The sequence below is a fragment of the Felis catus genome, chromosome E1 (assembly GCF_018350175.1).
Source record: "Felis catus isolate Fca126 chromosome E1, F.catus_Fca126_mat1.0, whole genome shotgun sequence".
In the NCBI taxonomy this organism is placed as follows: domain Eukaryota; kingdom Metazoa; phylum Chordata; class Mammalia; order Carnivora; family Felidae; genus Felis; species Felis catus.
The window spans coordinates 28,338,496-28,364,974 of record NC_058381.1 but is presented as its reverse complement, the minus strand read 5'-3'; the positions used below and the strand labels follow the sequence as shown (position 1 = coordinate 28,364,974).

Genomic DNA, 26,479 nt, shown 5'->3' with positions numbered 1-26,479 from the left:
AAATTTTAAAAACTTTAAAAATGGAAATGGTTGGGACGAAGAAGTATAATGTTTTAGTCCTTTCTCATGGTCAAAGAAAAAATGAGTATTAAGTTTACTTAGAAATTAAAATGAATAAAAAGACCCAACAAAGCAGCACTAATATAGAGATTTTATTTAAATTGTATTGAGTTTTTACAGCACATTGCATGTTTGTCACAACGCAACTGCACAGTTTGGATTTTTGGCCACATCATGTCACTTACACCCACAAGAGCTCTGAAAGGAGTATTTGATGAATACATCTGAGCTGAGAGCCCAGAGTCTCTCTCCAAGGCCATGCAGTATGTTCACTGATGGGACAGTCCCTCAAAACAGCCACACGAAGTAGACAGATACAGTCTCCTCAAATGTTACCACCAATCTTACTCCCCCTGAAAATGGGCAGAGTGAAGTGCAATGAAAGTTAATTAAAAAGCCACTCGCAACTGGCAGTAAATTTTAATGATTGAGAAAATGCTTAGAATTTTACGTTTCAGAGACAAGGAATAGTTTGTTACTTTTTCAATGATCTCAGGAATTTCCCAGACACAAATCTCCATTATTCAACTCCATTTAAATGAAAAAAAAAAAAAAAGTTCTGCTAGGCTGACCTAAATACGCCAAAACTTTTTAGGTTACATCCATGACAAGTATAAAAGCACAGATGCTTCTCTGTAGGACTAAAGAAAAGGTCAGGACAAATAACAATTCTTGTTCTAAATGCAGATCCTAGTTATTTTCAAATGAAAAATTTTTTTCTAGGAAGTAACATGAAAGTAGCAGTTAGACAGACAGCTACCATAGTTTTAAAACAGGATAAGCCTAAGTGTAATTCACCTTTTATACACCAATGGATTAAGGAAAATGTATAAAGGAAATACTAGTGGTTTCATTATAGATCAAGGAGACTATATCTGTCCCAACCACAGTACATGGCTATATCACTGTATCTTTTGGTTAAGTGCCACTGGTACATATTAAGATGAAACAAAACAACAACAACAACAACAAAAAAAAAACAATGTTTGGTCCAAATGGACACATTTTCTCTCCCAATTTTGGTATCAAGGCTTTATTCTCTTCTGTTTGGGTTCCATTGTTAAGTGCACAGAAATAGACAGCAGCATTTGTACTGAAACCCTCACATACCAAACAGCATATTCTAGGAGGTAAAAACCAAATGCTAAATTCTACCCTCAAGGTGTCAAGTGTTCAGGATAAGAAGCAGTGTGACCCAGAGGAGGCAGCAGCCAAGGGAAAGACAACATGAGGGAAGTGGGCAATGGAACAACAACAAAAATCCATTGTTTCGTTTTCATGCCAGGAGAGGATCAAGGTGTAACTCCTGTGTTAGCACCAGGACAACTAGGAAAAGTCAGGCGCAAAGGGCAGGGCACGATCAGCAAATATTTGACAAGGATCATTTCTGCTTTTCCCTTCTCATTCTTCACAGTGCATACCTCAAGAGCTGCCACTGAGTAACAGAGACGACTGCCTTCGCAGCTCAAAATAACTGATTTTTGCCAGGACTGAACATCAGCAGAGCTTTCCTCTGCTCCCAAGAATGTCTGACTCCTTAGAACGGTCCCTCTAAACTGAATATTCACTGATGTTGGCCGATAAGCCAAGTGAAAAATACAGCAAAACCTCCACTTGCTGAACCAGTCTTTAAACCAAACTCCACAGAGAGACAGAACTACTGCAACTAGAGGGAGTGCCTCTAAAGACTGAGCCTTCATGCACAGACACAGAGCACAGAGGAACAGGATATAGTTCATTTCAAATAGGATAGGAATTCCTATCTTGTATACTAAAATCTGCTTTTTTCAAGGTGGAGGAGAGATGGATCTGTTTATCACTTGGAGTTTGGTTATACTTATGCCTTTCTATTGCTGTTTGGGGCATGTATCACCAGGCGGTATCTATGAAATCATCATCTTGTGGCCCCTAGGACAAAAGCTGGAGTCACCAGCTCAACATTAAGCTTCCAGACTCTGGGTCTGGATCAGGACCATTACCCCAAGGTGAGGGTCTCACCAATAGAAGACCTCCTGCCAAATTGGAATTCCTCTGCTCCAGTCTCATGGTACCATGGAGGATTTCTCAAGACGGTATCTTTGAGCTCTGTTATTTCATGAGCCACACCAAGGAACCTTCAAAACTACACCTGAAGCAGATCCTCCCTTCAAACCTGCTAAAATTGGACAGGTCATCTCCTCTGGCATTCAGCTGGAAGCTGTAGCAATGGGTTTCTTCAGATGTTGGCTCATGAGTTCCCTGGCACGAGATACTTGGATGTGTTCATAACAGGAGTTACAGACGAGAACTGGGTCATAGAGCTGTTGATCAGGAATGGGCAGCTTCAGGTGGCAGCAGCCAGCACAAAATACATTCCCACAATTTCTGCCAAAGAACAAAGAGGGAAGAGCTCATCAGAAATGAATGATCCTCACGGCCCCTGAGTGGCTCAGTCAGTTAAACATCCAACTCTTGGTTTCAGCTCGGGTCATGATCTCATGGTTCATGAGTTCAAGCCCCACGTCAGGTTCTGTGCTGACAGTGCAGAGCCTGTTTGGGATTCTCTCTCCTCTCCCTCTGTCCCTCCCCTGCTTGCATATGCTCTCTCTTACTCTTTCAAAATAAACACTAAAAAAAAAAAAAAAAAAAAAAAAAAAAAAAAACATGAAGGATACTCTAAAAGGCCTTACGTGAGTAAATAAAGAGAAAAGTTGGCAGAAAACAAAAGTAGTCCCTATAAAGATATCTCTATTTTCAGATTAACTCTATTTAGCTCAGATACACATACATCAATCACTCCTTTTTGAGCCTTACAGAATCATATAAAACATCTTACCGGCAATGGTGTCTTCGTTTGGCCAACCAGAACTCACAGTCACAGTTATAGCAATGTGATGCCATATGGTCTGGAACCCAGCGAGTCACCTAACAGAAGGCACAAGGAAAAATTCCAGGTCCTTGTCAACAAAGTAGAAGAGCAACATTGCAACAAGGAAAGCATTCCAGGAGAAAATGATGAGGTCTGTCTTTATAGTTGGCCTCTACTTGCCTAAAAAGAAGACACTCGCCCAAGAGAAGGTTCAGTTTATAGCATGTCACTCATCTCTGAGAAATATGAGAATTCAGTGCTTCACAAAAGCATGTATTTGCCTGGACATACCTCAGTCTCTTTCTTATCAACAGGTTCCCAGCTTGCCTCTGAAAGGCAGTCTTCACTGTGATCAGAGCCAAAATCTTCTATATCACTGCCATCAGACTCCTTCAAACATGTCTGAAGAAAGGCAAAGACATCAACACCATCTTCACCATCACTAACATGTACTGTTTCCTATGCATTAGGTACTATTCTAAGAATATTACATGCATGAACTTCTTTAATTCCTCCCAAGAATCGTATGATGTATATTATCATCATCCTTATTTTACAAATAAGGAAATTAAGCACTGAGAAAATTAAAAGGTAGTAAGTAGTAAACCTGAATTTTCAACGTTGTACAGTTGACCCTTGAACAACACAGGTTTGAATTGCACAGGTCCACTTGTATGCAGAGATTTTTCAATAAATATAGTATAGTCCTATGAATGTATTATTTTCTCTTCCTTATGATTTTCTTAGTAACGTTTTCTTTTCTCCAGCTTACTTTATTGTAAGAACACAGCATACAATACATCTAACATACAAAATATATGTTAATTACTGTATTATCAGGCTTCTTAGGCTATTACTAGTTAAGTTTTGGGGAGCTCAAAAGTTATATGTGGATTTTTGACTACATGAGGGTTCAGCACCCTAACCCCTGCATTGTTCAAGGGTCAAATGTATTTTGGATTCAGACCTATGCTCTTAACTAATATGCTTTATCACAGCACGGACATATTTCTCATTACATTCTAAACCAGAGATTCACAAACTATGGCCCACAGGCCAAATCTAGCCCACTGCCTGTTTTTGTAAATCAAGTTTTACTGGAAGACAGCTACACTCATTTTTATACGTATTGTCTATGGCTGTTTGTGTGCTGTGACAGCAGAGACAAGCAGCTGGGACAGAGACTATATGTCCCACAAAGTCTAAAGTATTTAATATGGCCCTTTACCAGAAAGTTTGCTGACTCCTGTTCTAAACCAACACTCCGAATATTAGGAAGTTGTTAGCCCTGACCATCCCATCCCAGTAAGTGGGCAGCAGGCAAGTGGGAATGTGTTAACAGAAGGAAGGGAAGTGTCCGTGTTGATGACATGATACTGTGACCAAGAAACTGACTCCTAGAAGCTTCTTAAGAATTGTGGACCCAAATCTGAAGGCTCCCAACACAGCAAAGCTTAGATAGTCTTCATCATCTCTCACTTTGATTATTCCAAAACATCTTTTTTTTTTTTTAAATGTTTATTTTTGAGAGAGACAGAGACAGAGCGTGAATGGGGGAGGGGCAGAGACAGACAAGAGACACAGGATCTGAAGCAGGCTCAGGTTTGAGTTGTCAGCACGGAACCCGACATTGGGCTTGAAGCCACGAACCGTGAGATCATGACCTGAGCTGAAGTGGGAAGCTTAACAAGCTGAGCCACCCAGGCACCCCTGGATTATTCCAAAACATCTTAACCAGCCTCCCAACCTGCATTTCAAGTGCCTCATCCACTTGACACACCATTGCTAGAGTAGTATTCTTAAAATACAAATCTGATGGGGTGCCTGGGTAGCTCAGTCAGTTGAGCATCCAAGTCTTGGTTTTTGGCTCAGGTCAGGATTTCACAGTTCATGAGTTTGAGTCCTGTATCAGGGTCTGCACTGACAGCATGGAGACCCTGCTTCAGATTCTCTCTCTCTCCCTCTCTCTCTGTCCCTCCCCCACGTGGGTACTCTCTCAAAATAAATAAATAAGCTTTAAAAAATATTTTAAAAAATATAAATCTGGGGTACTTGGGTGGCTCAGTCAGTTAAGTGTCCGTCTTCAGTTCAGGTCATGATCTCACGGTTTGTGAGTTTGAGCCCCATGTCAGGCTGTCTCTTGTCAGCACAGAGCCCACTTCGGATCCTCTGTCTCCCTCTCTCTCTGCCCCTCCCCTGCTCACACACACACTCTCTCTCTCTCTCAAAAATAACATTGAAAAAAAAATACAGATCTGATCATGATTCTCAGTGGCCAAAATCATGCTGCCTTGAGGGTAGAATCCACACAAGAAGGGATCTCGAGCTGACCTTTCCAATCCCTGTCTACTTCTCCAATATCAGCTCCCACCTCACTACCCAACTCCCTCCTCCATGGCCCCAGCACACCTGTACATGCATGTCTCACACATGCACACGTGCACACACACACACACATACCCCCATCCCTTTGTTCGAGTCATCCCATCAGAATACTTACTGCCTCCATGCTTTTGAGAATGGTATTTCCTTTTCATGGTCCACCTAGCCAAATATGACAAGTTCTTCAGCACTCACCTCAAGTATTACCTTCTCAGGAAAGAAAGCCTGAGCCCCCAACACCTGATGCTTCCTTCCAGGATAACATTTAAAAAAATCATTCTAGTTGTCTGCTTCTCTCTCCTATAGACTGTGAGCTCCTTGAGAGCAGGGACTATGTCCTTCATCCTACAGACCAGCCACCTAACACAGTGGCACATAGCAAGTACCCAATGAATAAATGTTGAATGCATGGAAGGCTGGATGGAAAGAATGAATGAATGGATGGATAGCAGTGGTGAATACTTACAAAATCATCCTCATAGTCCATGGGGGGCTCTGCTGGAGGGGCACAGCAGTGACGGATATCCAACCTCATCTGAAGCTCACGCACCTGTCGGCGTAGCTGCTCTACCTCTTGCTTGTACCCTGCTTCGATTTGCCGTAATCTATGCTGAATCACATCCGTGGGAAAGGGCAGTCCATCATCATCCAGGTAGAGAGGAGGCACTGGAGAAGGGCAGCTCAGTGGAACAGGCTTTGTGCTGGAGACCTGCTTTGGATGACCGGACAACCACATCCGGTTGTTTTTTCCCCCTGGACCAGTACAGTGTCCATTGGAATGACTAGAACAGACCGGTGATTTCACCCCTTCTCTCTGAGCCCACTGGCCCCCAAAGCAGGGCCCTATTGCCCGCACCTGCTTGTTGTTTGACCTTTTGCTGCAACAGCCATAGGAAAGCAGCCGCCGAGGGGTGGTCTCCCCACTTGGGAATGAAGTCACCATCCCTTGGAAGCTATCCCAGTTGGATCCTAAAAAGGAAAACTCACTGATCTGGCTCTGAGAGATTGGCTTTCGGGCCCATTCCAATGGCACTTTCCCAAAGCGAGGATTTTCCAATAACTGCCCATTCCTATTATTCCCTCTTTTGCCAGCGTATTCCTCCCTATGAATCAGATCTGGCACAGAGCTGGGCTGTTCCTGGTGGGAACTCCTTGCCACAGACCCTGGGGGATCTTGGCTGAGGAAGTCAGTGCTTGGCTCCGAAGGAGTTTGGCTGGTAGCACTCAGTGGGTCGCAAAGGGTACCCAGACTGTGATCTGCAGCACATCCAGAGGGCACACCTAGCATGGAATCTAGCAGGGCCTGTTGGGGGGCACCTGAAAGGGAGTCCTGGGAAGACTCAGGAAAATCACAAACTCCATTCCATTTGTTGGAAACAACTTCGGAGAGTGTGCTGACAGCTTCTTTCTCAGGACAATGTTCAGGTGGCTCCTCTGTGCCATCTAAAGTCCTATTCATCTCATTGTGGGCAGGAGGGTCTGGAGCTGCTGCTTCAGTCTCTTCCAGGACTTTGATCTCAGGATCAGAGATGTTGCTCTTCATTTCCTGGGGCACTGCAGTACTAAACAGTTTGTAACTTGGAGAACAGCTTCTCTGACTCTTGAAAGGTTTCTTGCTCAAGTAGTCTTTCTGGCTGCTGGGCAGAGGGGAAGGAAGACCCATTTCTCCTACGGTCTGCTGAGGACCTCCTACCACAGATTCCACAAAGGTCTCTGAGCCCTCAGGATTGCTGTGCCGGGGCTCCAGGCCTACTCTGGCCTCCTGACAGTGGTTATTCAGGTTAGGGTCACTGGATGTGCGAGTCAGGGGGCTGCTTGTGTCACAGGCAGAAAGCAGATCGTCCATAGATCTGGTTTTAGGTAATCTGGAAAGACAAACACACCTCCAGGTCAGTAAATGGGAGCTACCTCTAATATGCAGAATCAGGCCATCAAAGCAACATCAAAGCCAGAGTTCCCAAGATACAACATTTAAGATTACAAACAACCAATGTTCACTGCAACAAGTCTACTCTGCAAAAAGTGAAGGACATGAACTCTGTCCTCCAGAACTGAGCATCTGCCCCCAACTTTTATCAGTCCTCACTCTACACAATCTCCCTGGGCGATCTTGACCACTCCCATGGTTGCAATGCTTTCTATGTTGATGCCATCTAAATCGACTATGCTAGCCAGGACTATACCTGAGCCTTAAATCTAATGTCCAACTACCTCTATCACACTCGGTAAGATGGAAGCAAGCCAGTTTTGGAGCTAGACGATACTGGTTCTGACAATGATTAGCCATATGACTACAAGAAAGTTATTTAACCTTTTAGACATGTACTATCATCCTCTGTAAAATGATCATCATAAATTATACCTTATAGAGATGCTATGAGGATTCAAACTATAGGCAGCCAAGAGCAAACTTACTAAGACTACACTCACAACTTCTCATTTTTACTGCCTTCCTTGTTAGAAATGATCTTTCCATCACAGTAGTAACCAGCACAGCCTTTTACAACCCCTTAGCAGCAGTGCATGCCTCAGAGTCCTAAGTCACCATGGAAAATTCCCCTAGCATAAAGCACTCAAAAGAGTTCTAGAAGCATTCGTGCACACCAAACGGGTAACAGACATTTTCAAGAATGTCTGATTCTTAAAACATTTCAAAAGTCCTTTGAGCAACGAAAACTTCAGGGAAATTTGCCAGGAAACAGTGGAGACTTAATTGGACTCCTATTTTCAGATGCCTCAGTCAGTCCAGCCCACACAGAAAAATCCCTCAAAGATGGAGTTAAAATATAGCTGATTTTTTAAGTGTTTGGTTTTTGAAACTTATGGGGGTTTTTTAGGTTTTTTTTTAAGTGCTTAGTTTGAGAGAGAGAGACAGAGAGCACGTGCACATGTACAAGTGGGGGGAGGGGCAGAGGGAGAATAGAGAAACCCCAACCAGGCTCCAAGCTGTCAGCACAGAGCCTGACTCAGGGCTCAATCCTGTGTACTATGAGATATGACCTGGACCAAAACCAAGAGTCAGACACTCACATTAAAATTTTTTTTTTTTTTTTTTTTTATGTGGGGGAGGGGGGCGGCACCTGGGTGGCTCAGTCAGTTAAGTGCCGACTTTGGCTCGGGTCATGATCTCATGGTTCCTGAGTTTGAGCCCCACCTCAGGCTCTGTGCTGGAGCCTGTTTCAGATCCTGTGTCTCCCTCTCTCTCTGCCCCTCCCCCGCTCATGCTCTGTCTCTCTCTCTCAAAAATAATAAACATTTAAAAAATTAAAAAAAGTCAGACACTCAACCGACTGTGCCACCCAGGTTTAAAAAACACCTTATTATGTTTTTTAAGTATTTTTATGTGTGATTTTACTTTTGTGATCAATTTTGATTTTGTGTATGTGTATGGTATGAAATTCCAGGAAGGCAATGGCAATGGTTATGATTACACAGTCTCTGGAGTCCCATAGCCTCGGCTCAAATCCTAGCTTGGCAATTTTTTAACTATGTGACCTTAACTTCTTTCTCTAAGCCTCCATTCCCTCATCTATCAGAGAAAGGTAACAGTATCTATCTCTTAAAACCGTGGTGAAGATTAAACAAAACAATCCACTTCAAAGCACATCGCTCAGTACTTCCTACATTACTGCACTTACTATTTACTTGTTTCTCTCCTGCTATAAAAGTGCCTTGAGGGTAGCACTGTTTCTTATTTGAATTTCCAACACTGGCCAATCAAACAATTTGAGAAATGAGTAGTGAGCTGAAAATCTAACATCAAGTGTTCACAGCTAGGTACCAACTGAACGAAAAAGACAAGTGAGATTCAATATTTGGTGCACATTAGGAGCTCCTATAGATCTTCTAGATATATAGACAACCAGACCCATCAAAGACCTATGAATGAGAATGGCCAAGAGTGAGACCCAGGCATCTGTATTTTTAAAAAGTACCACAGCTAACTTTGGTTCCCCCCCCCCCTTTATTTTGTTTTACTTTTTTATCATGGGAACTTTCAAACATACAAAAGAAGTAGAAGAGTATGAAGACCTCCCATGTATTCTTGACCCAAATTCAACAGTATCAACAGTCTGAAATCCTCAACAGCCAATTACTACCTACACAGAAGGTTTAATCAATAATGCTGGTAGAGACAATAATGCCTGAGGAGTTTAGAACAGAGACAACTCATCCAACGAGGGTGGTCAAAGAAAGCTACGTAGAGAAGGTAGGATTTGAGCTGGGTATAGCAGAATGTCTTGTACTTTAATGGAAAAAGAGAAAAGAGGGCAGGATATTTTTGATCTAGAGAAAGGTAGAACCAAGTCAGGCCAGCTGTTAAAGAAAGCATTTTTTTTTTTAATTTGCATGCTACTTAGTCCTCCAAATCCAACTCTCCATCTTGAACTGCCTATAGCACACCTTCTCTTTGCTAATATTTCAATCCCAACCTGCCTGTATCTCCTCTTCCCCGAACTGACTCGTCTTCTCAACTTCCCAATGTCTTTAGGTTAGTACTAATATCCATCTAGTTTCTAGGCTCGGAGAGTCATGACCTTTGACGAGTCCTCTTCACTTCCACACTCCCACACTCAGTCACTCCATAATCTGCTAATGACTCCTCTTCAAGGATTTTAATCCTTTCCTTTTCCAAGGACTCTTCCCCTCATATCTGAATTACAATAGTGTTGGCTGTTCTCTGTGTCCCCAACTACCCAGCTCAGTGGTTCATTCTCCAAAAATCCCATGGTCACCAGGTCACAATGACTTCCTACAATGACTTCCTATTGACAACTGACTCAAACTCCTCAGGGAAATGTTTAAAGCCCTCAATGAACTATCCCATATTTCTTTCTTTCTATTCCTCAGAATGGCCCCTTCCTAACCCCTGCCAGTTCCAAAGAGGTTCCTCTTTTTTTCTTTGAACTATCTCTCATGTAGAGGTGCATGGGTGGCTCAGTTGGTTAAGCATCAACTTTGACCCAGATCATGATCTCATAGTTCATGGGTTTGAGCCCCATGTCAGGATCTGTGTTGACAGCTCAGAGACTGGCGCCTGCTTCAGATTCTGTGTGTGTCTCTCTCTGCCCCTCCCCTGCTCACGTTGTCTATCTTTCTCTCAAAAATAAACAAACATTTAAAAAAAATTTTTTTTGAACAAAACAACTAACTCTCATGTATCCAATTCCTTTGGACCCCTCTCCACTACTTATTACCAGGTATTCCATTCATTTGTTTGTTCATTTAAGCATTTACTAAAGCACCTATTATGTGCCAGGCCCTGCACCAGATGCTAGACAAAAAAGCCAAGGTTTCCTGCTTGGTCTTCCATTAAAACTTCTCTGAGTAAACAGTCACCAAATGACCCCTTTCTGACTTCTCATTTCTCTAATAGCTTTGAACTATACACATTCTTACTTGCTTGGATGCTGACTTAGAAATGTTCTCTAGTAATAGTTCTCCTATGTCTATCTTATTACAGCTTTTAAAGAATATCTTAAATAGAATCAATATCTTGTATTTCTTTGGCCCATAAACCTAGTATTAGACAACTAGTAGGTTTAAAAAAAACACTGATTGAATTGAAAAATTAGATATTAATTTAAGACAGTGATTTTTACACAAGTCACAGAACTTACTGAGAATTTGATAAAAAGTTCTGAGCCCTCTCCCTGGCAAGGTAAACTTATAAATATGAGTATACTCAAATTCTGCACAGTTTGGGGAAAGAGGAAAATCACAGAATTCTTGAAGCCTATCCCTTGGCAGCTGACCATGGACTCAAGACCCTAAAACCAGTAATTTATAGGGGCATGTTTTTTTTTTGTTTTCCTTTATAATATTCAACCAGTAATTTAAGCTACATTTTAGCTTTAAAAGTCTTCCACAAGGGGTGCCTGGGTGGCTCAATCAGTTAAGTGTCAGACTCTTGATTTTGGCTCAGGTCATGATCTCACAGTTTATAAGATCAAGTCCCACATTGGGCTCCATGGTGACAGCACAGAGCCTGCTTGAGATTCTCTCTCTCCCTCTGTCTGTCTGCCCCTCCCCTGCTCACATATGTGCTCTCTCTAAATAAATAAATAAACTTTAATAAATAAACAAATAAATAAAAAATAAAAATCTTCCACCAAGAAACAAAGATCATACATATCCTTTGAACCCAGCATTTTCACTGTTTAGAAATTTATCTGGCAAAAACACTAGCACAAATGCCAAGATACACATATAAGGTGATACTACTTAATTGTACACCTAAAAATGGCTCAGTTGATGGGGCACCTGGGTGGCTCAGTTGGTTGGTTAAGCAACCAAATCTTCGTTTCAGCTCAGGTCGTGATCTCACAGTTTTGTGAGTTTGAGCCCCACATCGGACTCTGTGCTGACAGCATGGAGCCTACTTGGATTCTTTCTCTCTCTCTCCCACTCTCTCTGTCTCTCCCCGGCTCATGCTGTCTCTCTCTCAAAATAAATAAACTTAAAAAAATTATTTAAAAAAATGGTTCAGATGATAATTATTATGTGTATTTGACAACTGTTTTAAAAAACTTACACATAGTTAAGGATGTTATTTAAAGCACTCCCAGTAATAGTTAAAAAAAAAAAAAATCACCTGAATGATCACCAGTTGGAAACTGGTTATATAAATAATGCTACACTCTAATTTTAGACTAACATATGCAGCCGCTAAAGCAAAAAAACAGCAGCTTTACATGTGCTTTACAGGGGTGACAGCCCAATACAAAGAGGGCAAAACATTTTGCAGATCAGTATGCAAAATATGGTTCCGTTTTTGTATTTTATTTTGTTAAGGTTTATTTACTTTTGGAACAGAGCACGAGCGGCAGAGGGACAGGGACAGAGAGAGAGAAAGAGAGAGAGAGAGAAAGAGAGAGAGAGAGAGGGAGGGAGGGACAGAGGATCCAAAGTAGGATCCAAAGCAGGCTCCGTGCTGACAACAGCAAGCCCACTCGAACTCACAAACCTCAAGATCATGACCTGAGCTGACCTGAGCTGAAGTTGGCCGCTCAACCAAATAAGCCACCCAGGTGCCCCTGTTTTTGTATTTTAAAAACGTTTCTATATGAAAGCGTGGATACATGTATGTAAACATAAACATCAGGAAAGACACGCAAAGTGTTACCAGCCTGTGGGGACAAGGATCAGGGAGGGAGGACTTTCATTTTCTACTTTTACATCGTTCAACTTTTTCTAAAATAGGAACTTGTGTTACTCTTATAACGTAAACAACATTGACTGTACTTCCCCCAAATATTCAGCCAGAAGATAAACTTTAATTTTTATGTCTCCCTTTAACTTCTGGCCTTTTTGGCCAGGTGGGTCACCTGGTGAGCATCCAACTCTTGATTTTTGGCTCAGGTCATGATCTCACAATTGAAGGGATCGAGCCCTGCATTAGGCTCTGCACTGATGGCAAGGAGCCTGCTTGGGATGCTCTCTCTCCTCTCTCTCTCTCTTCTCTCTGCCCCTCCCCAGCTCACGCTTTTTTTTTTTTTTTTTCCTCCTCTTTCTCTCTCTCAAAATAAATCAAAAAGATAAAAACTTTAAATTCTGGCCTTTTCCTGTGGGAGAACATGAAGGCCATCCCTCTTCTGGAAACCCACTTCCCTGAGAATCAGATGCTTCTGGAAGTGCCCCAATCAATGCCTTCTATCAGTGAACATAAATCAAGCCCATTCCCACAAACCTTCCTGAAACAGTCCTTTCTGTTCTGTTCTCCTGTCCTCTGCTTGGCTATGTCACAAAGGGTGAGAGCAGCTCCAGGAAAGAAGGTAACCAATCTTATCTTAGGAGAGGACCTTGAAGACACACAGAGTACACTCCATGCTAGCTGCAAGTCCTGGGCCAAGTTTCTCCTTCAACTATATCAAGAAGTTGCTTTTAAGTATCTCATAAAAGAAGGAGAACGTTAGGCTAGACACAAAGCAGTATTGCCTTCCTGGTGGGGAGAGAAGAGAGCAAGAAAGGATCTTCTTACCTGTCCAGAGAACGGCCAGAAAACTCCTGGCTCTGAGCCACCGGGGAAAGGTAAAGATCCATGGTCTCTTCCCCAAGTGTACATGGAGACGACGCTGGCAAATAAACAGCTGTCCAGAGGTGTAGGGCCCGTACGTGACACACAGGATGCAGGACCTAGGGAAGCAGTACCATACTAGTGTTTGTGAGCTGTTCCGGGTCCCTCTTCCTTCCCCAAGCTTTTGGCTCTACGTTCTCCCCACTGTCTCAGCCTGTTCTCCTTATAGGTCTCGAAGAAGCACTGACAGGATAAGGGTTTGGACTTACCATGTCTGAGCCAGGTGTGTAGAGGAAGTTATGGAAGTTCTTATTGCCAGCTCGCAGGAGAGCCCACACAGAGCAGGTCCGCTTATAGATGTTGCGCTTCTCTCGCTCCCAAGGGTTGTTGGCCAGGAACGTGCCGTAGAGGCAGGAGTATGTGTGCTGCACCAGCTTTACCTAGAGGGCCAAGACAGCTTGCAACTGGGAGCCTCGGCCACCTTCTCCCTGACCCTGGCCACAGGCTTTAACTTACCAGGAATGCTTCATTAAACTCAAACAGGCAGGGGAACTGCTTGAGCAGCTGATGAACGGAATCAAGCCACTGGAGGAACACAGGGCATTGCTCATTTTGGTCCTCTGCATTCTCCTGGTGGCCACAGCGATCTCCAAACTTGTGCCCAAAATCCAGCCAGTCAGACTCTACTAAAACTTGGAAGCCCTGCAAAAAAGAGAGTCCAAGTATAGGGCCTTTCTGGAAAGGCTGGTATGCTACTCCCCAGGGGATGCCCGAAGCAAGGAGCTGGCAGCTTCAGAGAAGAGCAGAACCAATCCTACGACTCAAAGCCACCCATGGCCTCCACTGAAAGATCCCCAAGACAGATCCAGAGGACCTTCTCCACCCCCTTCTCCACCCCCCTTTCCCTCTGTTCTTTCCCACCCAACCCCACTCAATACCTCCAACGTCCTATAATATGGGTCCAGTAGTATTTTGGCCAGGGCTACAATCTGCGGTGTCCGGTCCCAGCCATCTGAGCAGTGCACCAACACAGGCCGGCCTTCCCGGTCTACAGTATTAGCCACAAGCACGGCTGCCTTTAGCATCACCGACAAGTGCTGTAGCCATTTGGTGCTCTCCAGTGCCGACAACCAGCTACGCAAGAGCAGAAATCAAGTCTGTCACCAAGGGCGCTGAGGATCCAACGGTCTCTTCCACCGCCCATGGCCAGCCACAACTAATGAAGTCCCTAGGGAGGGCTGAAGCCAAGCGGTCCAGTCTGTGGCCTTTCTGCCAGTAGGTATCTGGCAGGAAAGGAAGGAAGACAAGACCTGAGGTAGACAAGAGACTAGGGACCGAGGGAGAACGGGAAGCATCACACGCACATTTAGCCATTCTTTCCCCAGTTCTCTGTGTTCTTTAAGTAGGAGAGGATCCAAACAAAGGGAGCCCAGTGTCCTGTGGCTGTTCCAAAGTGTTGGCTAAAAAGCAGAAGAAGTGATCTTGGAACTGGCCCACTGCACGCAGGCTCTCAGGTCTCCCCTACCTCTATACTCCCCAGTTCCCTCTCTCACCTCCTAAGAACTAGAACTGGGTGAAGGACAAGACAAGAGAGGATGGAACTGGGGCAGGGACCACCTACTTGCTGGGATCAGGCATCTGGCTACACACAGCCCGAAGGTACTGGAAGCTGTTCCGGATGGCATGGATATTGGCCATTCCCATGAACACGACCTCACAGTTGGGATAGTATTCTGTAGACATACAGAGGAGAGTGGAGCATAAGAGCATGTCCTGAAAACAGGCGTCCAGGACAAGTGGGCCAGGCTTCCTTGGCAGTGCAGACCACTTATGTCTGGATGCTCAGGAGCCATATACTAACGGTAGTAATAATGATGTTAATGACAAATGATAGTCCTATTACTACTAGCAATGGCAATACATAGTAAACTCTCAATATATAGTAGCTTCTCTAGCCAATAATTGTTATTATCATCCCCATTTGACAGATAAGAAAATAAAACTTAGATTAAGCAATTTAGTCATAGCTAGTTAAGTGGCAGAGTCCCGATTCCAAGCCAAGTGTTTGGCTCTTTCCACTGCACGAGCTGCCCCCAGGTCCCTCCTCACCAAAGCCACCCAGAGCACAGACTGACTGCAGACACTGGGGTAACAGCAGTACCTTCACACTCACAGCCTCCACCCTTGGCCCGGTTGGCCACAGCCGCCGTGTAGGATCTAGCATCCAGGATCAGCAGTTTCTGGGGGGCCGCTGTGCTCTCCACTCCAGAGCATGCAGTCAAGGAAGAATCTAAACATGTGGCAGGGAGCAGACCCTGGGTCAGCCAGCCCAGCCTCACCCTACCCTGGGACACTCCCTTTCAGAGGAGAACATACAACTATAGTCCCCTGCCACCCCACAGCTTCCCAAAGGGCAGGGACCCTGGCACCCTGTGTGTTGTCATCTTCTTCCCATCCTCTCACTGGGGACTCCCTGAAAGCCAATGAGACCAAGGAGGGGACCTGCTCCCCAGGGCGTCAGCACCACCCACACCTTACCGAAGTCAGTGTCACATGCCTCGCTGGCATCACTATTCCCAGTGCTGAGGGAGCCCCCAGTGGCCCTTGTCCCCGGGTCCAGAGCACAAGCTTTAGCGATGGACGTGACCAGATACTCATCATCAGCATTGCGCCAGCCCCACCAGCTGATCTCAGGCTGGCTGCAGCGGGCAATTGCAGCCCCATTGCGTAGGTGTCTGACAAAATGGAAGAAGCCATCATGCCCTTGCCAGTTGCAGCTCCCACCCCCCAGGCCTACTACCAAGGCCCCAAGAACTAAGATCTCCAGAGCCAACAGGGGCTACCAGTTCACCCAGGCCATGATAATAAACACCAAGAACCCTTGACATATCTAGAGGGCTTTATAGTTCAGAAAGTGGTGTCATACACATTTCTCAAATAGGCTCTGTGTTGCCAGGGTGACCTTGACTTCTTGAATCTGCACAGCACCTGCTCCAGGTACAGACACCAGCAGGAGAGCAAGCCTGAGCCCAGAGCAGAACAACTCCAAACCTCCTCGCTACTATATGCCTCGCTCTATGTTAGCTATAATGTTCTACTGCAGGGAACCCGCAAGCTTTTTCAGACAGAAACAAACAATAAATGTGCAGCTTCACACATCATAGCCAGTCTCTGTCATACATTCTCCTTTCTGGTTTTCTTGGTTTTTGTTTTTTTTTAAATAACTTTTTAAAAATATAAAAATCATTCGTAGTTCTGGGCTGTACATAAAACAGGCTGCAGGCTAGATTTGGTTCACAGGCGACAGTTTGCCAACTCTTGTTCTAATGCAACATTTTACACACACACACACACACACACACACACACACACACACACACACACACCCTCCAAAAAAGAGTAAAGTGAATGTACTCTCCAAAAGCCTCATCTTTAGGAGAAAAAAACTGAGGCAGTTTTTGATTTGAAATTATTTCATTCCCTGCAGGGTGTCAATTCCCGGTCAACTAGGACAAATCTCCAGTTTTGACTCTTTCCTTATTGCATAAAAAGTATCCTCTCTACTTCCTGTCCCCTACCGCCTCACCTATACACAACCACCGGGATCCGCTTCCAGGAGCGGAAGGAAGCCACGTTCTCCAGCTCTTTGTCTGTGATCCACACAGGAACCAGCAGCTTCTGGGGGTAACTGGGGCACAATCTGCGAAGAGAACAGATGGGATCACCAAGCTTGATCTAAGACATGTGATGACAAGATCCCCAGGGATGGCTTTGTGAGTCAGGAGTCCTCCTCTCACAGAACCAGGGGCTGTGCCCGGCAAGGTCTAAGTCTAGATTGGTATTTTGGGTTCCCCCACCCCTGCCCTCTCACTTGTAGTTGCTGTTGATGTGGGAGACTCTCCAGACATTCTGCAAATCAAAGCCCATCCTCGCGAGCTCAGCCTCCTGGCGACATCTTATGTGCTCTCCTGCAACACAGCCCCCACGCCTGTCAGCATCCAACAGAACCATGGCCAGGGGTGGAGGAGGGTAAGAACCAAGAGACAGGAAATCTTCCAAAGAAAACAGCCTGGCCTTACCTGGCTGACATAGGTGAGTATGCTGGTCCTCCTCAGTCAGCCCCAGGCACCAGGCATGGTAGGCAAAGGCAAAGAGGTCTTCAGGCTTGGCAGGTCTCGCCGTGGCCCGGCTTAGCCGTGACAGCCACTCTTGGCACTGCTTGAAAGTGGAGAAGTGGCACCTGCCAGGCAAGAAGCCACAGAGTGAGATAAGAGGCAGGTGTGCACTGGGGCCATAAGGGTCAAAAACAAGGCCACAAGAAGGCTGTGGGGAGAGGAGGCTTTAAAGCAGGAGGTAAGGCATGGGGATCCTGAGGAGAACCAGGGATACTGGTGAATACCCAAGAGAATTTATCTTTTTGACAATTCTCTTCCCAAGAACTCTAGTCCTTGAGACATACTTGTACCTTCTAGTGGGGGGCCCTACCATTTCATTTCTCATATCAAATCTAAATGCTACCGCATGTCCCTGAATGTCTGCTATTCCACGTTATCTCCCATGACTCCTGCTTCAGGCAGGAAGTCCTGTTCACATCATTCCTGTCTCCTTGTTTCTTCACTTCTGCTTGATTATACGTCGTCTTGGCCAAGCCACATCCTACTGACACTTTGAAGATAGTTCTGGTCACAACTCTTTTTTGAAGCCTTCCCAGCTCATTTTAAGACCCCTTCCTCTTTTATTCTTAATATGCTTAGAGTATTAAACAGTATGTTTTTCCATAGCATACTGCCACTGTTAAATCTTCTTCCTTCAGCAACTAGACCTCAACCTCCCTGAAGGCAAGGCCACTGTGGATTCTCTTTCTGAATCCCTACAGACCTGAGCACATGACAGCCTCTAAACTGAGCATTCTTTTAATAATCCGTGGAATCATTCCAGATTCCTCTTTCTCTCATATCCAATCTGAGAGCAAATTCTGTCATCTCTACCTTCAAAAATCTGACCATTCCTCACCAGTTTGACCACCACGCTAGCAAGGCCATCATGCTCTGTCACTTGGCTAACTGCAATAGCTTAACTAATCCCTCGGCTTCTGCCCTTGCTTTTGCCCCCAACTCACTTCCATCTATTCACAATATAGCGGCCAAAGCAATTCTATGAAACATTTAATCAGATCACATCTCTCCTTTGCTCAAAACCCTGCAGTGGTTTCTCATTTACCTCAAAGTAAAAGCCAGTCATTATGACAACCTGACACCCCCCCCCTTACCTCTCAGATCTTACATTCCACCACCCTCACCCACATGCACTCCACTCCAGCTATACACTAGCTTCCTTGCTCTTCTTCCAATATGCTAGGTACATACCTACCTCAGGGCCTTTGCACTCGCTGCTCTCTCTCTCTCTGGCACCCTCTTCACTCAAATATCCACATGGTCACTCTCTTTAGGTCTTGACTCAAATGTCACCTTTGCAATGCAACCTTCTGTGATCACATTGTTTAAAGCTACAAACTTCACCTCCATAGCACTCCATATCCCTTTTACCTGCTTTATTTTTCACCTTTCATTTACCATCATTTAACATATTTTACTCATTATTTACTGCTGGCTATCTCCCCGATGGAATATAAGCTCCATGAGGGTAGGAAATTTTGTCTCTTTGTTCCTGCTGTATCTCCAGTGCTTAGAACAGTCTGCCATAGGGGCACCTGGGTGGCTCAGTGGGTTAAGCATCCAACTTCGGATCAGGTCATGATCTCGTGGTCCGTGAGTTCAGGCCCCGCATTGGGCTCTGTGCTGACAGCTCGGAGCCTGGAACCTGTTTCAGATTCTGTGTCTCTCTCTCTCTCTGACCCTCCCCCATTCATGTTCTGTCTCTGTCTCAAAAATAAATAAACGTTAAAAAAAAAAAAAAAAAGAACAGTCTGCCATAGAGGAGAGTACTCAATAAATGTATGTTAAGTGAATTAATAAACGAATCAACAATAAAGTAAGTGCTGTATGCTAACCCTAGGTGCTTTCTCATACATTATCCTATTTAATCCTTATGACAACCCCATGAGCTATGCATTATCCCCATTTTTCCAGGTCAAGATACTGTGGGTCAGTAAACTGACCTCCCAACCTAGACAGGGCTTCTACCTTTTCTTCCAAATGGGGAAAGTGAGGCAGGATTTTTCCTTTCTTGCTGCAGAGAAACCCTGCATCAGAGAGGCCTGGGCAAGACTAGGGCCAGAGGACCTGCGTGCAGCCCCATTGTTCTCACCTCACCACTTTGGAGTCCTTGCAGGCAATGTGCAACTGGAACATATCACGGCTCTCTACACTGTCAATCATCCGGAGGGGGACCTTCAGAGGAAGGGCAAACGAAAGCTCAGATCCCCACTCTCACCCCTCCTCATGCCCACCCCAGCCCAGATGCTGATATATCAATACTAGGAAGGAAACTCACATTTACTGAGGGCCAGTTAAGTGCCTAGGAACTGTGCTGGGTCCTCTACATACAGGGCCTTAATTAATAATCACAAGAACCCTGTAAGCCAAGTGTTTTCACAACAAACTATTAGGGAAGAAATTGACCTGAGTAGGGTGACTTGACCAAGGCCACACGGTTGGTAAGTGGCACTCTTCCAACAATGCCACTGCACCCCTTAGAAGGGCCAGGAACAGAGTAAAAGGAAAGAGAGAAGAGGGGATGGAAGAATAAGAGACAGGCAGAAAGACAGACCTATAGCTAGGAGAACGAATCAGGAAAATAAAAGGTTGGTGAGAAAAAGAAGGGAACCCCAACTGTTTGGAGACACGATCAAGTAGAGCATTGGAACAATCCCACCTTGAACCAGACAGGGATTCTACCGTGGTTGTGGGAGAACAAGACAGGAACTCACGTTGATGACAGAATCTTTAAACTTGATATGCAGTCGGTAGTTGGAGATGGCAATGAGGGCATCAGCTGCCCGGCCCAGGAACTCCACTCCCTCACCCTGCAGCACTGTAAAGGGCACCTGTTGAAGGGCAGAGGAACCCTCAGTCCAGAAGTGAGTCACCCCTCCATTCCCCTCCCCAAACCCTGATCTGTGGGATTCCCTCTGGAAAAGCTGGGCCAAGGCAGAACAGAAGAGTCCTCTCCACGGTAACAGCACCAGGCAACAGCTGTACAGGAAAGCTGCCTTTCCCTCCCTGGGGCCAAAGGCTCTACAATGCACATGTAGACAGATTCCCCTCCCTCCAGAGACCTGGAAACAGGAAGCCAAAGCCCAGAACTAGATTCCCTTGGAGATATTTTTTGAAGGGAGGGAAAAAAAGGTGTTTTTAACTGGGTAGAGAGTTCAACCCACCCTGGGCCCCCAACTCCTCCTTACCTGCAGATTCTCCTCCTCTTTCACTAGTTCCTTGGGGGGAAACAGATCCTTGGCTTGGATGTACTCCAGGCTGGGGGGCCCTTCCTCACCCTGTGGGGAAGGCCTCAGCCCTAAGTCACCAGGCTCCATTTGGCCCATTAGGTCTCATTCTGCTCCCCTCCCCTCAACAAACCGGGATACACCCCATACACACTTATAAAGGTTCTGGTCACCAGAGGAGAGAAAAGAGGCCTGGCTTGGTTGGGACAGGGGGGTACTCAAGCCTATTAAGCCTAAGGGAAGAGTAAAGTCCAAAGAGGACCTGGGAATCTGCACTCCTCAAAAAGCAGCAGAACCAAAAAGAACCAAAATTTCCCAAACGGAAGAAGAGAGAAAACTAAGAAAAAGACTAATGTGAGGGTAAGACAGAAGTGAGAATGGGAAGTGCTGCCCTGAGAAAAAGGAACCAGGTGTGGTTGCTGGTTTTAGAGATGAGAGGGAAAACAGGCACCTAAGACCACGACCTGTCAATCTGGTAGGTGAAGGAGACAAAGAGGAGTGGGTTGGGGGATTCAGTCCCAAGCCTCTAGAGGGCCTTCATGGTTGCTTTCAAAAGGAGGATGTCTTTTGGAGCTGAGCTTATCTTCCAGTTAGGCCCACACTGCTAAAGAGCCCCCACCACCTGCCAAGCAACCTGCCCTGCCCCCTGATCAGAGGGGAATTCCTAAGGAATAACCACAGCAAGCAGAAGTAACTCCTCTCCCAACCACCAGGGAGGGGTGAAGAGGGGATCCACGCACCTGGGAGAAACCGGGAGACCCAAGGAAGGCCAGGGGAGAGAGAGAGGAGGCCTGGCAGCCACCCACGAGGGATGGGGGAGGGGGGCGGTGAGAGGGGAAGGGTGGGAACATCTGAGAGGACAGATGGGGGAAGCTGGGAAGGAGCATTAAGCCAAAGGGGGTGGGGGAGGACTGGGAATGATGCAGAGGTACAGAGCCCTGCAGAGGCAGGGAAGATGGAGAAGAGAGGCTGTCTGGGGGACAGTCAAGGAGAAAAGACTGGCGTGTCAGGTGAGGGTTGGAGTGGTAGAAGAGGGAGGGGACTGGAGCCAGGGGAACAGCTCAGACATTCTGTGCTCCCCGACCTGCCCCCCTAACATCCCAGCCACATCCCACATCCCCATGCAAGGATGCAGCGGGTGGGACCAAGATGGAGAGGTGGAGGTAAAGGGATGTACCCCTGCAGGGCGGGGCCTGGAGATCTGCAGTCAAGGGCAGTGGCTCCGGGGCCAAGATGGGTCAAAGAATTTCCATCCCGTCCTTCCACATCCCCCGGCACCCGAAGATGAAAGCAAGTCCAAGAAAGAAAAGGGAACCACCCGCCGTCCCCCCGCACCCCCCTCCCGCCCCGCTCCCCTGCCAGGGACCTAGGGAAGGGGGATGGGCGAAAATCCGGAATCTCAAGGGTTGGCCCTGGGCGGCGCTGGGGGTGCAGCATGCATTAGGACCCCTGGGCCCCCGCAGGCGAGGCCAACACTTACGAAGCAGCTGAGCATAGAGCAGGAGACGCGGGCGGTCAGGCTCATGGTCGCGGGCGGTCTGGGCCAGCGCACATGTCCCCGGAGCCGCTGCGCTGCCCGCCAGTGCCGGGCGCCCGCCGCATCCCGGCTGCGGTGCCTGCCAGGGGCAGCCGCGGCGGCCAGGAGGCGAGCGCGCTGGTAGCAGGGCCTCCGCGGACTCCCGCGCGCCTCTCCCCTACTCTCCACAATGGAGCGAGCCCGGCTCCGCCCTCCCGCACGAGCGCATAAGAGAGGGGAGAGACCTAGGCCGCGAGAGGAGGGATGGGGCGGAACCTTGCGGCCCCGCCCACAGTTCCAAGGCTCCTCCCTCCTCGGAGCCCCTCCGCAGCGTGCGAGGGCGTCCTCTGGGGAAGTCTAGGGGCTTTTGAAGTCTGGGGTGCGGGACTGCCCCCAGATAGCGTGAAAAGGTAAGGCAAGACCTCCTACATCTTTTCATTTCCCATATTCCCAGGTGAGCCACCCCACACCCCCCTTTTCCCACTCCATCCCCATGCTCTCCCCACCTTGAGTTCCCTCAAAGCCTGTTCTGAATTCTCAAAATGGAGCTCGCCTACCTCCACCCAGTGACCTTTCCAGTTCCAAGGCTTCTTCCTTTCCCTCCCAAACCACCACCCACCATACCCTTGTCCATCAGTGTCCTCCCATCCCCTAACGTCACTAAATCCCGTTCCCTTTTTTTGCCCCTTAGAACGTACACTGATCTATGCCAGTTAGTCACTCCACACTCCTGAAAGGGAAGTTCTCTAAGTGTTTTATTCTAAGACCCCTGCCCAACCCTACTCTTCAAGCTCCACATCTCCCTTGTTTCACATCCTCTGACATCTGGGTAAGAAAGTCTTTCTTGGAAAAGAATTTTTTAGGCTGGCAAAGAGAAGACTGGAACTACAGACCACAGAAGCATGCAGAATAAAACTTGAAACCCGAGAGTATGGAGGGAGTTGGGTAGAGGGCCGAGGAATAGGGAGCAGTGAAAGGCTCAAAGTGCCACCAGGAGTCACAGAAGGAGCTGGTGAGAATCCCACACTTTCCTGTGCCTGGTTACTTTCAGAAACCAAGGCTTTGGTTTGGATTTGAGGGCAAGGGAGGAATAGGAGAAAACCTGACATTGCATTAAGCATCTACTATGAGCCATACATGTTCCTCTCACTAAAACCTTTCAGCTCCCCAAGAATTAAGCCTTATCCTGTTTTACTGGTGAGACATCAGGCTTAAAAAGAAAGTATGCCATTTACCTAAGCTATTTAAGTGGTGGTGCTAGGATTCAAAATTAAACTAGGCTAACCCTGAAGCCAACAGTCTATTCAGGGTATTACAGAAAAGAAAAAGGAAAGGGGCTATCAGTTGGTGGGGACCAAGACCAGCAGGCTTTCTAAGAAGATACCAGAACAGTACCGCACACACCACATACCCACATGCCTAGGGAGGGAAGGAGAGAGTCCTCTCACCAGCTGAATTCCCTAACATGTCCCTAAGTACAGAAGATACCTAAAGGAACTGAAAAGAGCAAGGGCCTGGTATGGGCCAGGGCCTACAATTCTCCACTCTCTTCTCATCTCACTGCTTCCTCTCCTAGTTCTCAGGGATAAAGTAAGGGGTTCCCTGAACTTGAGGTGAGATAAGGGCACTTACAGTCAGTGGAAGAGTATACAGGATCATTACAACCCCCTCCCTAACCCATCCCCAGCACAGCCCAGTGATATTCTGGGCATCTTGAGGCTGCTGTCCTGCTGTATATGCAGTCAGCTATTGGCTGCAGTAGCTTAACAGACAGCAGCACCTTAGAGCTGGAGAAGCCCCAGTGTTTTGGTGGAGTCACTCCTGATACAGGACCCACAATATCCAAGGGGCTCACTAGGAAGTACAAGAATCTTGAGATAAAGGAGGCCTGGTTTTTCAGGCCAGAACAAAGAGAACAGAGAGCTTCCACCAGGGACCCAAGAAAAGCAAGAGAAGGGCCATTATAAAAGGCTAAGAGTGCCAGTGGTAGGTAGTATAGGGAACGCATGGCATAGCATGTGCAAAAAAAGACTTCTACAGGCTCCCTGTCCCAGGGCCATATACTGGCTGATGTTTTGCAATCTACAGAAACCCTAATTTATTTCCAGCGCAGATGAACCCGTTTAGGAGCTGAACAGAGTAGCCTGGAGCTCAAGGTCCAGGAGGGGCAGGGCAGCTTCATGGAGAAAGACAGGATTACAGAAAACACAACGATCTGAGGAAAGGGAGAGTACTCACCATTCTACTGTGGTGAGGGTCCTGGCTGCCTGCTTCTTACTGTAAGAAGACAGAGAAACATAGGATTCAAGAGCACCATTAATATTACCTTAGAATCAGCAAATGCCACACACCTACTCCGGACTTCTAACAGAGAATCTCACAGAGAATCCAGCCTCTCCACAAGTCCCCATGCCAGACAGAGGCAATGCGAGCTACATGGGGAGAAAAGCAACAAGTGATTCTGCAGGGCATGAAGTCAGTTACAAAGTTCTGGAGCAGGAATGAGTGTCATCCAAGATTATTCAGCAAAATTCAAGAGTCCTGATTCTGAGACCCGAAGGAGAACACTCCAAACCCTATTCTTTTTGGGAGAGCAAAGGAACTTCCAACTCTGAAACGAGAGGCTGCACAACCAAGACTTACTTCAGGCCTTGGTAGGGATATGAATCCACAGGAATGCTCTGCCAGCCTCTAAGTCTGGGAGTAGCACCCACCTGACCTGTTTACTCGGGGCAGAGTCCAGAGCAGAGGACAAGAGGGAGGGGACCACAACCTGTGAGCAGAAGGCAGCGACGTTGGATAGGTCCTGCTGAGTGTACTTGACACCAAGTGGGATGCAGGACTGTGGGAGGCCACACACAACAGGGACAGAATCAGGCCAGTTCAAGGCCTCCGAGTCAGTACCTGTCAAATGGGCCTAAGCAACAGAAATTCAGGATGGGCCTCCTTGGCCCACTTAGGGAGCCAGGCCCCGGTTTTACTGACACTTTCCTTCATGCCTGCTATCCGAGCTCAGAAGCAGTCCAGCAGTGCCCTGCGCAAGTCTGTGGGGATAAAAGCCTCCATCTGTGGTGTTGCCCGCCTCCCTGATCACAGCCCACCCTTCCTCACGGGGGAGCCAGCAAGCGGCAAGCCAGAGGTGCTGCCTCACCGCCCACTGGCACGCAGCCTCAGGGAAACGGAGGGAGGGAGGAAGGGAAGGACAAGGACCAGACCTGCGATGCCCAGGGCTCCCAGACCAAGGGGATCTGGCCCCGGGGCGAGGGGGGAGAGGGGGGGCGGGCCAGGCTGGCAGAAGAGCCCAGGTGTCCAGGTTCTAGGGGCGGAGCCTAAAGATTCGGAGGCGGGGCCCCGAATGACAGAAGGCGGGGCTCATGAAAAGCGGAGGGGCTGGGGCGGGGCGGGGCAAGACGCAGTCTTTGCGGTTCCCAGACTGGCAGTGCACGGGGCACGGTGACTCACCCAGGCGGCGTCCGCCCGACCCTCCGAGGCCGCGCTCTCACCACTTCCGTCTCCCCCAGCTGCTGAGGCCGCGCAGCTTCGACCCCACCACGGTGCCTCTTACCCCAACCAATCGTATCTCCGGTCTGTGCGCGCCCTGGCCAATAGCCACACCAAGTCCCGCCCTGCCCCCACCACGCAGCCGCCGCCCTCACTCTTCACTCCGCTCATTGGTCAAATAGGGCAGACGCCCTCCCAGCCTTTAGCCTATCGGGTGTCGGAAGACAAGACAGTACCTGGGAGGAGGAGGTGCGGCCCCGGAGAGGAGGCTCGACCAATGAGAAATCACAGCGCGTCCCTGCGGCAGCCAATGGGAGAGCAGTAAAAGGGGGGCTGCTGGCTTAGGCTCCAGGGGCCGGAAGTGGGGGGTGGCTGTCGCCTACTGGTAGCGCAATTGGAGGCGGGGCCTGGTAGTGGCCCTACAGCCACTTCCGGCAACGACCGTCCTTTGGGTGTAGTTCTCGAATAGATCCCCGGTGGCACCTCAGTTTATCCATTTCAGTTTTGGTTTCGCTGCGATCATCGCGTCCCAAACCCAGAAAGGGAGAAAAGACCCCGCGGGCTAAGGGAGGAGGCAGGCCTAGGCTCGAGGCTCTGCCTCGGTCTTCTTCGACTGGAGGCGAAAGGGTTTCCTCTCTTCTGCATCTTGACGGGTTCCTCCAACCCTCACTTTGCATCGGTGAATCGACCCTGCCGTCTTTCGGGACCTGCATGGTGCCGTCAGTCCTGAGTAAAGATCTCTAACTTGTGAGA

At 47.3% G+C, this 26,479-nt stretch overlaps 1 protein-coding gene across 3 annotated transcripts; it reads right to left on the bottom strand.

Annotated features, from left to right (window-relative positions):
* Positions 1-137: 137 nt before the first annotated feature.
* On the bottom strand, positions 138-25,804 carry MTMR4 (myotubularin related protein 4). 3 transcript variants are annotated; one of them, XM_011289108.4, is made up of 19 exons: positions 25,688-25,804; positions 24,464-24,502; positions 20,671-20,760; positions 20,197-20,313; positions 19,575-19,657; positions 17,387-17,547; positions 17,179-17,275; positions 16,894-17,007; positions 15,846-16,042; positions 15,469-15,597; positions 14,929-15,040; positions 14,246-14,441; positions 13,824-14,009; positions 13,577-13,747; positions 13,272-13,426; positions 5,757-7,155; positions 3,200-3,310; positions 2,876-2,964; positions 138-2,424 (listed from the first exon to the last, which is right to left on the bottom strand). In XM_011289108.4, the coding sequence occupies exons 2-19, from the start codon at positions 24,464-24,466 to the stop codon at positions 2,247-2,249; spliced, it is 3,588 nt and encodes a 1,195-aa protein (XP_011287410.1). In that variant the 5' UTR covers positions 24,467-24,502; positions 25,688-25,804; the 3' UTR covers positions 138-2,246. The 3 variants fall into 3 exon arrangements, with proteins under 3 accessions (XP_011287410.1, XP_011287409.1, XP_023099205.1); XM_011289107.4 differs by lacking the exons at positions 24,464-24,502; positions 25,688-25,804 and adding an exon at positions 22,190-23,880; XM_023243437.2 differs by lacking the exons at positions 19,575-19,657; positions 24,464-24,502; positions 25,688-25,804.
* Positions 25,805-26,479: the final 675 nt, after the last annotated feature.